This window comes from Gymnogyps californianus, chromosome 19 (genome assembly GCF_018139145.2).
Source record: "Gymnogyps californianus isolate 813 chromosome 19, ASM1813914v2, whole genome shotgun sequence".
Lineage (NCBI taxonomy): Eukaryota > Metazoa > Chordata > Aves > Accipitriformes > Cathartidae > Gymnogyps > Gymnogyps californianus.
The window spans coordinates 13,007,860-13,021,006 of record NC_059489.1 but is presented as its reverse complement, the minus strand read 5'-3'; the positions used below and the strand labels follow the sequence as shown (position 1 = coordinate 13,021,006).

The window sequence follows — 13,147 nt, the reverse complement described above, 5'->3', positions numbered from 1 at the left end:
TATTATCAGTAGTGCTTTAGTTAAAGGAATATTCCCAGCCCTCTGGGTCATGGCTTAATAGCCATCCGGATCACAGATGCTCACAGCAACATGTGTCGTACAAGCAGGGCAAAGCAAACATGCCATGGGCCTCCTTACTCTCTATTCAGAAACTCCTGCTCTTGGCTTTGACACGGAGCAGCATAGCCTGGGTGAGCTATGAAGGAAGGGTGGGAACGGCATTTCTGAAGGGGTCTGTGTCCTATGGTTGTGTCTCATCTCAGAGAATCTTTGATTTCTTCTGCTGCTTGTCCTGTTTGCCCTGGGGTCAATTTGCTGTGGCTGGTGAGCAGGACATGGTTAGGTCTGTCCACACATCTAGAGGAGGGAGTGCTAAAACTGGAGCGGCCATAGGGAAGCTGCGTGGTGAGGAGCTCCAGTCTCACACTGCTCGTGGGGCAGCCATTCATGGCAGACATCCAAGTGGAAGGTAATCCCAGGGCAAAGTCTTCCCTCCAGCAAGCTCCTGCCTTGCTCCCTTCAAAAAGGGCTGTGCTGGGGTGAAGGGTGGCTGGGCTGGCAGTGGGACACAGGGCTGGTGTGCCTTTCCTTTGGGTGTTGGGACCTGTCTGGTGTGGTGATGGGTGGCTCGTGCTTTGCTTCCTGTAGTTCCCGGTACATCTCTGCAGTGGGTGGCACTTCCCCAGTGCTGCCTGGGGGGGATCCTGCTGGAAAGCTGCTTGCTCCATGTCACCCCTCCGTCAGGAGGGAGGGCACAGAAAGAGCGGTGACGGTGGCTCTGCAGGAGCTGGCTTGGTTTCAGTGACCCCATGGCCTTTTGTGTGACTCTGAGTCATGCTTGTTCTTTCAGTGCTTGAGTTTTGCACCCTCTGTTACTTTCTAGAGCCTCTTTTTTAGCTAAAACATGGCATCTGGTGCTGGATCTCATCAGTGATAATAGCAAAAGCTGTTGCCTTATGCTTTGTCCTTTCAGAAACGAGACACATGGCCTCATTTTTAGTGGCTTTGTCCAAGCTAGGACAGAAGGACTGAAGTCTCCCAGTTTGTCAAGTTCAGTCTTTGATTTGGGCTCTTTTACCTGTAGGAAAACAAACCTAGATTTTACACTTGAACTTCAAAGGATTTATTACAATTTGAGCAAGAAAAGCAGTGCCAGAAGACGATGGAAGTTACAGAAACTGTTGAGGTTGGAAAGGACCTCTGGAGATCACGTAGTCCACCTCGCCTGCTCAAAGCAGGCTCAGCTAGAGCAAGACTGTGACCAGTCAAGTTAAATATCTCCAAGGCTGAATATGTCCAAGGGTGGAGACTTCACAACCTCTCTGGGCAACCTGTGCCAGTGTTTTGAAACTGCCTTTGTTGTTACCCCACTTACAGCCAGCTCACGATCAAAACCATAGGCTTGTTCTGGCTTGAAAGTAGATTGGATTTGGAACTCAGCAGGTGCATCTGTGGGTTTTCTGGATGATGGTGTAGTGTTCAGGCCAAGTGGGAGGGGAGAGGGTGTGGAAATGGTCCATCTTGCCTCTAGGCTGAAGTTAGTGCTCGTTGGACAGTGGAAAGCCCTCGGGACCAAAGGATTCATCCTGGAGGGCCATAATCTCATCTGTGGGACAGTACAGAAATGTCCTCAGGTTCCATGGGGCTTTGCCATGCTGCAATGGCTGAAGGTTGGCCAGAGGAGTGGTTTAATTCACGGTGAACAAGAAGGGGAAAGACCTCTGGATCAGGAGATTGCAGGGACCTTCTCGGTGCCATCTTGCAGCCTCATGGCTCGCTGTTTTGCCTTCCCGCAGGAGTTTGAGCAAGATGCCTTCGGTTTCCAGCAGAAAGTAGAAGACATCGACCGGCGGCTGGGCACTGTTTTCATCCAGGCTTTCAATGATGCCTCGGACTTGGAGCACGCCTTCAAGGTTTGTCTGTCGCGTCCCTTCTCTTTCGTAGAAGGGAAATCAGGGTGCCTACAATTTGCCTCGGTGAGAATCACACAGAGGAGACCAGGCAGTGCTGTAGCTACAGGCACACGGGCCTGGTGTTTGCCGATGGGAATAGACCATGGGACAATGAGACTTGTAGCTTTTGGGCTGGTCTTGGTTAGTGATGCTCAGGCTTGTGGGTCCCTCACAAACTGTCAAGCCATGGAGCTGGCAGCAGTGTGCTTGCTGAAAGCTTTGGGAGTATTTCTGCTCGTCCCATTAAGACACAAACAGAATAGACCTTTGTTCAGTTTTAGAAAGAGTAGTCAAAGAAATTACTGAAATCAGGCTTTCGGATGCCAGGAGTTTTACTTGCATCTCTGTCTGAGTTGGAGGAAATTATGCATTTTCTAGGATTTCCTGGTGAGAACCACTGTTAAAACCAAGGCAATTATTGTTAATATCGATTTCTTAATATTGTTAATACATGGATGTATTTCAATTTTGGAAACAGAGGTTTTCTAGAAACAAGGCTGTTTTGTTTACAAATTAATCTATCTTGCAGAAAAAGTAAATGGTATTTTCTGAAAAATTTCAATATGTGCTTGTAGAAAAGACTGTAGAAAGTGATAGTATTTATCGTTCTAAGGTTTTTGAAAAAACAGCAAATTTTGAAGCATTTGAAGAATGACAGCTGGAATATGGTTCACCCACAGAGAAAGTCTGAGCATCTCTGTAACAAAGGGAGGGACTCCTTGGAAAAGCAGGGTAAAGAAAAGAAATTTCCCTTTTCCAAAGTGCCCATCGGTGCAGACATCTGGGCTAGTGAGGAAGATGAAGCATCTGGGCTAGTGAGGAAGATCCCAGTGGGTCTCTCTGCAGAAGTCAAGGTTGTGAATTTTTTTCCCCTTTCTTTCCCTGCTTCTTCACCTCCACAGTTGCTGGACATGTTCGGAGCCTTTTGGAGCGACCAGTAATTGCTGCAGATGCTGCAGACAAATACTCTGTCCTCATCAGCATGTTCAAGAGTGCCTTGGACCATGCTAGGCTGATCTACTCCAGGCACATCCAGGCAGAGCTGGAGCTCGGTGGGTGGCATGTGCTGAGTAAAATTGATTTTACAGGAAATTGGATTTAGATTAATTTTAGGGGGAAAACAATTTGCTTTTTCTAAGGAAACCAAAACTTCCCAAATTGCAAATGTTTTCAGCCTCTGTAACTCCTAGTGGAAGAGGAAATGCCTGGGAAAGCTCTGTTCTTAGTATTACAGTAAGTAATCTGTTGGGGGGAAAAATATTCTTTTTTAAATGTGTATATGCGATATGTGACTGGGAATGAGGACACATGCTGAGCTTTTCCCCCAGCAAGGCTGTGACAAGGGGTTTCTCTCCACACTTGTGTGCTGCCTCAAACAGCCCATGGGACTTGCAAACCCGCTCACGTGCTCCCCAATATGAATTTATTGCGTTTCCCTTGTAATGCTGTAAATGCAAAGTATGCGAGTGGGACTTTGTAACCAAGGGTTTAATCAGCCTTTTCCAGGTTTATTATTTCCCATGAACGTTGGCACAGGAGGGAATGGGTAGACTCCTATTGGATTATGAGGATTAGAGTTCTTTTTGAACAGCAACCCATTTACTTGCCTCAGAAAGACTGTACTGGAACCAGGCAGGTCCAGAAGAGGCAGCACTGCTGGAACCAGCGCAAGTTAACAAAGGGAATGGAGAGATTCATGGAGGACGAGTCCATTATTTGCTGTGAATTTGGGGGGTGTTGCTCTGTGGGTGTTAGATAAGATGGTCCGAACTAGCTCCTGGTCAGAAATCCCTACATCAGTGTTTGTGGGGAGCAGGCAATGCATCCCAGGCAAAGGATGCCTCTGTATCAGCTCTGTTTCTAACATGTGCCGGGCGTCTCCTTTGATCTCAGGTCCTTATTCAGGGTCCAGAGGCACTAGGAGACTTCCCCTGGTCGCAGACCTACAGTAGTGTAGCAGATGTTGGATTTAAGGAAGGAAGCTGTGAAATCGGAGCAGTTTTGTGCAGATGAGTTTCTGTTGGTGTATCTTTGGGGTTACAAGTGCAGTGTTCAGTCAAATGCTGTTTCAATGTGCCCTCCCCAGGATCCCCCCCTGTGCACAAGAACATGCCACCGGTAGCTGGAGCGCTGGGCTGGGCTCGGGAGCTGCGAGCGCGAATCCAGGTGCCATTTGGTCACTTCAGGCACATCCCCCATCTGTGCGTGTCTGTTCCAGCTAAGTTGCTTTATGACCATCTTGATATCTTTTCTCTAATCAATCTGATTTTCTTTCTGTGTTGAACATTATCCAATGGTTATAGCTGCAATAATTCTTAGTCAAAGAGGTGTGAAGTGATTGCACTGGCGCTATTCAGCTTCCCTGCAATCATTTTTTTTAAGAAACTCATTAACTGGATTTGGTTTGAAGTGGTTAAGAGGCACAGTGGGATAGTACATGGGCTATTCAGCTTTCAGACATAGTCCTAGGTTCCAACTGAAAGAGGTATTGGAACCTTTCCCACTGCGATCCCACTCAGCATGTTCTCCAGGACCTCCCTGGGAGCAGCCCAACCCTTGGCTGCAAGTCCCAGTTCTGGCGTCATCCAAGCTGTGAATGGCAGAGAGGTGCTGGACTGGACTCGTCTAAGATGGATCGATGGAGCTGAGTTTCCAGGTTGGTGAACAGATGAGGACTTTGCTGGGCACTGGCAGAAGACAACTTTCTCAGCATTAAACAAAGGAGCAATCTCCCAAGACCAAGGAAAGAAAGTAGTGCTGGAATACTTATCACCCGAATGCTTGCTATTATGGGTGATCTTGGAGAAGTGTGGCCCCACACTCACAGCTGCCACATCTCATGGCATCATATGAGACAACATTTAAAAAGCCCTGTAAGCAAAGCAGTGTTGGACTTAAGACAACTGAAGGTGCCCCAGGGACTGCACCTTGTAGCTCACAGGAATAGCTCTACTTGTGCTGGACAGGATTCTGAGTAAACGGATACACTTTTTTTATGTGCTTGACCAAAATAAGCCATCTCTATCACTGTGCAATATTTGTAGCCTGCTGTCTCTGTGTATTGCCATTAAATAAGTGTCTTTAAGTGCACAGTTATTCTGCAGCAGTAAAGATGTTAGTGCAATGAAACAAGTTCTGGACCGTTCCCAGCACAGAGCCCAAGTTATCATGTCTGGTTTGAATCTGAATGGCAAATTTCCTGAACCATGAAGAAGGACCCAGATCTGCATTTTGCATTGATTTTCTTTCCTCTGTTTAGAGCAGTTAATAACATGCCCTGCAGCAGGGGTGACGTGACACTGTTTCCTACGTGCAACTTGAAAGGGAAAAAGGATTAAAAAGGAAAAACGAAGGTGGTTTTGCTGGGGTTTGCTTAGAGGACTACTTTACTTCCAGAAGGTTTGATCAGCACTTGCCCTATGGTGACTGCTCAGGCACTCCCTTCACTAGGTTTTGTTTAAGTTAATTCAGGTTTTGTCAAAATTTCCTCCAAAATCAACAACCGTTTTCAGGAAAACTTGGATATTGTAGATGAAACAGTGGGGAAAAGATGGCCTTATAAGAATTACTCTGGCCGGCCGCCTCCCTGGGTTCGGAGGCTGTGGTACAGCCCCGGCAGCATGGCCAGGGCTCTGCCTCCCACGCTCTGGGATGCCTTTGCTCTTCCCTGCCCCTACGGTTTGAGGGGCACAAATTTCGCACCGCAAACAGCTGCATCTACCAGGAGCAACATGCTGCTTCCTTCTGAGCCTCTTTGATCTTAGGAAGTGCTGGCTGGTAAGCAGAGGTTGCCATGCTCCGTGCAAATACGGACTGTGAAACTGGGAGCGTTAGGTATGTTAGAGAGACCAGTATTCCTCCAGCAGCACTGAGCTCTTCTTCCCCTCCCAGGATGCGGTTCCCATTTTGCAGGTTGCCATGCAAACACCCGAGAGAGCACACCGGGGCTTGGATAGCCTTTGTGCAGCGAAATGATTTTGGGTGATGTGGCGGGGGTGAAATCGAAGGTCCCCAGTCAGATTCTGCCTGCAAACTGGTGGGTGATCTTGGGAAGGGGTAAATACAGACTACAGCCTCACAGAGCTAAACGTAATGCTGAGCTTGTCTGTTGTGCCACCAGCTGCTTGGACTCTGCTGAAGGAAGAAGGGCGATAGAGAAGTACGAAGAAATGATCCAGCTGCTCAACAGGTAAGTGGTGGCTCAGGCAAGGCTGTAACTGTATGAAGAAACATTCTCCTCCTCTGAGCCACCTTCCAGCACATTTGCCAGCCCAGGGCTTGGGAATGTCTCTTTCTAAGCCAGAGGGAATTTTCTGATGAGAGAGGAGGAGGAATCCTGTTGCTGTATACCACAGTCTTTCTGTGACATCTTGAAATGAGAAGTTTGCGTGGGAAGAACGGGGGCTGTGCAGCCTAGCAGAAACATTGGAACAAGCTTCTGTTGGGTGTAGAAGCTGCTGTGGTAGAAAACCTGGGCTGACCAGAAGTCTCAATCCACTTGTGCCCGTTCACAGAATGTATTTACAGTGGCTGCAATGTGTATATTCCACAATTTGGAGTGGGATTCATTGCCCTTGACTTAGTATCTTGATGTTTGATGGTAAATCTGAACAGCTCTGGGCTTTCCCTTGGGAAGAGTCACCTCCCCAGGACGGAGATGTCTCTGCAGGGCCTGCTCTCCATCAGCAATGAAGGGAGCTGGGACATCTGGCTGCTGGGTACTGCAGGGCAGTTGGAGGGAGCCCTGTTCCTGATTACCAAAACAAAGGCTGAATAATTTTGGTACAGCCTGTCAGAAGGGAGCAGACCAACAGAGGATCCCAGGTGACTTCAACAGAGATGGTGTTTTCTGGGTGACATTTCCCAAAGTGCTCAGGTGACAATGTGATTCAGAAGAGACTTTGTTGCTTGGGTGGTTGGGACTGTCCGTGACATTGTGAGGTACCAGGACCCCTATTCAGCCCCTGTGTTTCCATCCCCAGTGGTGTCACTGAGCTCTCAAAGATCTGAATTTCCCTGAGGCTGACGGTCTCTCTGCAGTGACTCTGAGAGAAGTGAGGGGAACTGCATCCATCCCTGGCATTTGTATGGGTTTAGGCGCCTGTCCTGCTTAGACACTTTGGAAATGCCCAGTAGCTGCTTGTCTATTACTTTAGGCTAAATGCTTTTGAAAGTCTGTCTCGAAATCTGAATCCTCTGCTGAAAATGGTACTTGAGAGATCTTTGCCCTCCTGACTTGATGCTGTCACTGGTTTTCGGATGTTTGTCTTTGAAGCCATGTTGTTTATGGAGATGGCTTGGATGGGTTTTTAATATTCCTTCATGTTCTTCAGTCCTCAGAAGTGGACTTGGCTTTCATTTGGTTATACGCCTTGGTCTGCTGGCTTGGTAGCTACATGGTGCATATTTTTTTTTTTCTGGCAGGTATCAGGAAAAGCTCTATGTAGACTGGTCCCAGACAGTCTCTGAAAAATCACAGTACAACCTTACTCAACCGCTTATCCAGCGAGATCCAGAAACCAAACTGATCACAGTCAATTTTGATCCCCAGGTAAAAACTGCTGCCAGTTAGCTTTCCTGCCTGCAGGCATGTCTCCAAGCTGTGTCCCACCATGCGCGGGAGGTCTGGTGGGATTGGTACTAGATCTGTTGTGCTGAGGTCCATGGAACCCCTTCTGTGATGGGTAACACGAATTTACTATCCTCTCTGTGGGCTCTGTCTCATGGTAAAATATCAGGATTACAGTTTAAGCAGAGCAAATTCTAGTTAAAGTCAGTGGCAGAAAGTCCCTGAGTAGCCAGATGTTTAACTGGTGTCAGCATCTCCAGACCAGATTTGATACTGGTGTGGGGAGTGTTGGGGCATCATCTACAGAGGTGGGTTTGTGTTATGTGTACCTGAAATCTGAGCTTCCTGAAAGGGTATAAAAAACCCAGGAAAGGTTTGTTTTGTTACTCCAATGTTATGGCTGTTGGATTTCCTTTATTGCAGTGCATGAGGTTTACGATAGATTTAAGATCTTTTCTCTGTCCCCTAAAGCCTGTCTCCAGCACAGGGAGGACTGACCATCCGCCTCGCCCAAAGCAGAAACAGGGGTCCAAGCCAGCAGTGTGCATAGATGGATTGAAAGCTTCTGGGGCCTGGTGGGAGCCAGGGTCTGTCAATTGTAAAAATGCCATTTGCTGGGGAGGAGCTGAATCTCAGGGGCCTGGGAAACGCTGGCATCGAAAACTTCCCCTGTTCCCTGGGGCATGCTGCTGTTACAGGAAAGCGTTTAGGTTTTAGAGCTCATTCAAGCTTGGCCCTCATTCAGTCTTGGCCCTCAGTCAAAGGATTTGTCCATCTCCTTGGAAGCTCCTTGCTAGGGTGGGAGCCAAATGGCCACAGGGGATGTTTTCCGCCCTTCACCCTGGTGACAGGATTTGGAGCCTGTGATGTGCTGAGCATGCCTGTTCTCAGCTCCAGTTTTTGAGTGCTTCTGCACTGCTCTTCTCAGCTTTCCATACTGAGGACTGCCTGATGTCCTCAAGTGCCTGCTTAGCAGCCCCTTCATGCCCTCCAGAACAGATCAGGGCACCTCATTTTGCCTAGAGGAAGGATGTATTTGCAATCCTTCAGCATGGAAGAGTCTTCCAGAGCTCACCTTCCATGGAGGAGAGGGAAAGAGGGGAAGACACCCTTGACCCCATGGTGGGGACATCGCAGACGTTCCAGTGCAAAGAAGGGAGGGGAGCTTGGTTCTATCTTGCTTGCACTCTTGCTCCCTCAGTCCTCTGGTTTTCCCTTTCCTCCCACCCTATCCTCCTTCTTCCACCTTTCTGGAGTGCCCCCCACACCCTTCTTCACCCCTTCTTTCTTTCCTTTTCTTGTCATCGTGTTCATTGTCACTTCAGTGTTGTAGATACACTGAGTGTGTTACGACTTATCTTCCTGACTTGCATTGCGTGTTCCTCCCCTTTGCTGTCCCTTCAAAGGGAGCGTGCTTCCCAGGTGCCTTGGCCAGTTCTGCTGGATGTTGGGTTGTGGCTAACGTCAGGCAGCGGTGGAAAGGTTTCACTAACCCCTGCCTGTCACCCGGGGCAGTGACAAAGACTCCTGGCCATGCAGTCCCTGCGCTTGCGGCTTCACTGCTTCTGTTCATACCTGCAGCTTTCCAGTTTTCCTGTCAAAGATAGGGGCAGGGAACTGGGACCGGAGGGCGTGAACGGGATGAAATCAGAGAGAGATTTCTTCCCGTCATCTTTACAGGAAGGAATGATACAATCTGCCAACCTCAGGGAAAGGTGATTTTTAGGGAGCTGCACCCAAGCTCAGCCACAGCCGGGAGTGGTCCTCACCCCTGCCATTGCCCATACAATGTGCTGAATTTCTGCCACCCTGCCAACATGTGCAGTTCCAGGATCACTTTGCCTCTCACTAGCCACTAAACTGAGCAAAGATTTTTAGTCTTAGAAGTGATATATCACACTGGAAGACCTCACTGCTCTCGTTGTTTCAGGGACTCATTTATACTTGGGATTATAATTTAATAATCCCACTTAGTTCAGTCCCATCACAACTCAAACATGCACTGGCACTGAGTGCTTTTGCTTGTGCTGGGAGAAGTCTCCAGCAGAAGTCTTTGGTGGACGGTGGCCACAGAAGGATTTGAGTCACTGGGTTTGGGGCCATGGTATTTTTTTATTTTATTTTATTTTATTTTTTATGCCAGTCAGCCCAGCAAACCAACAGAACTGGAGCCATTTCATCTTTCACTTAGATAACTACTAAGCTCCCCTTGCAGGCATAGTATTGCTGAAAGATTCTATTGATGAGGATAGCTGAGAGACCAGAGATCTTCATGGCTTTTAGAGGCTGCATAGAGTTTGCTGGGTGGGTAGTTAACAGAACTGTCTGTCTTTGGTTGGGAAGAAAACCAGAGGCAAAGATCAATGGGAGACAGATGGTATGGACTAGGAGGTGTCCAGGCCCTTTTCAGAGCATGCTGCTTTGTGAATAAAACAGCAGGAAACCCCTAAGATGCTCAGAATTGATTGGAGAGTGTCTGCCAGGTAAATGGGGAAGATTGTCCCATGTTCAGCTCTCTGCCTTGTTTCTCCAGCTAGTTTCGGTGCTGAGGGAGGTGAGCTACCTGTCTGGCAGCCAGATGGGAGCCATTCCACCAACGGCAGCAGAAATCTATTCCTCCAAGGAATCGTACCGGCAGATGGTGGCCAACTTGGAGCTGATGGTGAACAGATACAACAAGGTCCTGAAGACAGTCCTGGAGGTCGAATACCCTCTAATACAGGGGCAGCTGTGGGATATTGACTTGAAGCTGAAAGAGGCAGAAGAAACACTGAACTGGAAGATGGAGGGTGAGCTAGCTCTGTGTTAGGGGGAAAGAGTGCATACACTTGGGTCTCATCAGATTCCCCCATGTGCCCAGCCTCCGTCACCTGGTTCCCAACTGCAGTTCCCAGCAGGGCAGGGGACTCTCCAGCAGAGCCAGCACTGGGGAGAGGAAGGGCAGCCCCCAGCTTGACTGCTCCTTTCCACATTCCTTTGATCTGCTGGGGTTGTGGACAGGATCCTGCTCCCTTCAGGTTCAGCCTGGGCTTTTGGGGAGGAGAGGCTGCCCTGTAAGCAGTGCTGCCAAGGAGATGGCAAGATTTGGGTTTGCAAGAGCTGGTAAGGCTGGGGTTGAAGCATCCGCTCGCTGCCTGTGCTGGCCCCCCTGTGCCAGCCCAAGTGACCCGTTGTGTGGCTGTGTCCCTGAGGCACTGCTTTCTCACCCAGTTGCGCAGGGAGTGGGAGCCCTTGGCCCAGCCATCTGGCACTGGGATGGACTTGTCCCAGTGAGAGCCAGGGTTGCCTCATTATCTTTTCTAGAAGGATGAAATACTGCAGCTAGAGGTGAGTTTTGTGCACCGTGACTTTGGGATGATTTAACCAGTGTTCTTGCTTGATCAGTTTTAACTGCAAAGCAGAGCAGAGGAAGACAATTTGTTTCCTCTTGGTGAAAGCAAACTGCTCACAGGTGGAATATATATTTCTGTCATCAGGCCTGTGGTATGAACAGGAACAAGTGTCCTCCCTTGGGAACATGCAAAGCAGAAGTCCTCACGCTGGAAAACTTCTCCGTTGCACAATAAAGATGAAAGGATTTTCCTGCAGATGAACCCTAAGTTCCCTGCATCTAAATGCAGCCGTCGCTGGTACCTGGGGCTGGCACAGCCCGTGTGCTAGGGCTATGGGTCCCTGCTCTAGTGATGGTGGCAGGGACACTCAGCCTGTTGTACTCATCCTCCCCATGCTGCTGTCTCCAGTAGCAGTCAGTGGGAGATCAAACCTGAGTAGAGGGAAGCGGGAACTGTCAGATATCCCCACGGTGGTGGTACTCCTGGCAGAAAGCAGAGGCTGTGGCTGTCTGTACCATGGCTTGTTGGGGTAAGAGGGAGCTAGAATTGGCTCTGTTGGTCGAGGTGGTAAGCCTCTTGCGTTAATGATAGGTGAGAAATACATGAGACCACGGGGAAAAAGTCAGAGGCTGGTCTTAAGGAGGGTGCACAAGAGCTTGGCCCAGCAGCTCTGAAAACAAGTAGTCAGTCATCTCATTTTTTACCAGGTGTCTGGGATCACATCTCCATGGTGATGGATGGTGTCCATGACCTCGAGCGGAGGATACAGAAAGCCAAAAACAATGTTGAGGAGATCCAGACCATCGTGCGATCGTGGGTGTCACCCATATTCGAGAGGAAAGATTGTAAAAGGGAATCACTGCTAAGCCTAGAGGACTGTCAGGACCGTCTGGAAAGGCGTTGCAGCCTTGTCAGAGAGTCAGGGCAGAGGATTCATTCGATGGTGAAGGTGAGGGGGGACATTCCCCAGGGGTTTGTTGGCTCTTCATAGGCTCTCTGTGTCTCTCTGCTCTGGTGAAAATGTCCAGAGCTGTTTCACCCTAAAATTAACTCCCTTAACTCATTTGAAAATCTTACCCAGTGTTAATTAACGATAGCTTTGATGAGTGAGCTGGTATGGCTGTGTGGTGCGGGGCTGCTGGCTGGGCACTGCTGGGAACCCAGTTCGGGCAGGAACGGGAGCAGCTGGAGCCCAGGGAAGGAGTCTGGCTCCCAGTCCTGGCTGTTGTGGAGCCACTAGAGGGGAGTCGTGCATCAGGCTTTGGGATCCTGCTCAGAGGAAAAATCCCCCTCCGAAATATTTCCCTGAAAACAGAGAGGCAGCTGGCTGTGGCTGACCTTTCTGTTTCAGACTCTTTGTCCCTTTGTGGGAGCAGGAGGTGACGCTGACAGTCCAGGGAGAAGCTGAGTGACAGGAGAAAAGCTGCTGTCCGAAACCTCGGTACTTTCCAGTGGCTTTGCCAGAGCTGAGAGTTCTCTTTGCAGGCCAGGAGAAAGCCCAAAGCTCTGCTCCTCACCTGCCCGGAGCAAGGTGTTATGCATGTCAAGGACAGCACCTTGGCCTGGAGGGAGATGGATTTTAGATCCAGCCCTCTCCTGAGGGTCACCATCTGGCCTTGGACTCTGGAGAGAACTGGCTGACCCTCTCTGGGACAGTGAGCTCCTGCTGCTCACCTTACCTTGCTGTCTGCACTCAGCCCTGGACCTCCAACCCCCTTCTCTGCACACTGAGCCCCTGGTGAGGATTTTACTGTGCCTATGTTGTTCCGCTGCCACAGCTGCAACAGGCTGACCCACGTCCAGCTACCACCCAAAAGACCAGGGCACTTGCTAGACTGGCCAAGGAGAATACGGGGTTGTGGTCATGGCAGGAGGGCTGGCACCACTGGTGTGGTGGCACTGCCAATGCTGCTCACAGGGGCAGGACCAACTGCTAAGCAGCATGAAGGTCCTGGGGAGAGAAAGGCACCATGATCCAAAATGGGGTGTCCCCATGCCTCTGTCCTGCTGTGCTGGTCAAACCTGGAGGAGAAGCAGCAGAGGGGCCAAGAGCTGGTCTGCTGGGCTTCCCTCAGTTGTTCAAGTCTTCCTGGGGGCAGGTGAGTCTTGAGGCTGCTGAGAGAAGCACAGTGAGGGTTTGGGTACAGGCACCAACAGGCAAAGGCAGGACAGCTAGATGCTGCTTTCATTGCCCTTCTTTCACCAGGATGAGGCCTCTGAGGTAAAGGCTCAGTAAAACACCACTAACAAGGGGACATTATCAAACACAAGGACAGGGAATGATGAAGAGAGGG

The 13,147-nt window shown here is 49.5% G+C and overlaps 1 protein-coding gene across 1 annotated transcript in view; it reads left to right on the top strand.

The window, feature by feature from the left end:
• DNAH9 (dynein axonemal heavy chain 9) overlaps positions 1-13,147 on the top strand; it is a 210,588-nt gene that overhangs the window by 14,101 nt on the left and 183,340 nt on the right. The window contains 8 exon segments of the mRNA XM_050908668.1: positions 1,797-1,913; positions 2,170-2,189; positions 2,874-3,004; positions 4,039-4,153; positions 6,073-6,141; positions 7,377-7,503; positions 10,055-10,310; positions 11,561-11,802. Of these exon segments, the coding sequence (XP_050764625.1) occupies positions 1,797-1,913; positions 2,170-2,189; positions 2,874-3,004; positions 4,039-4,153; positions 6,073-6,141; positions 7,377-7,503; positions 10,055-10,310; positions 11,561-11,802 (1,077 nt within the window).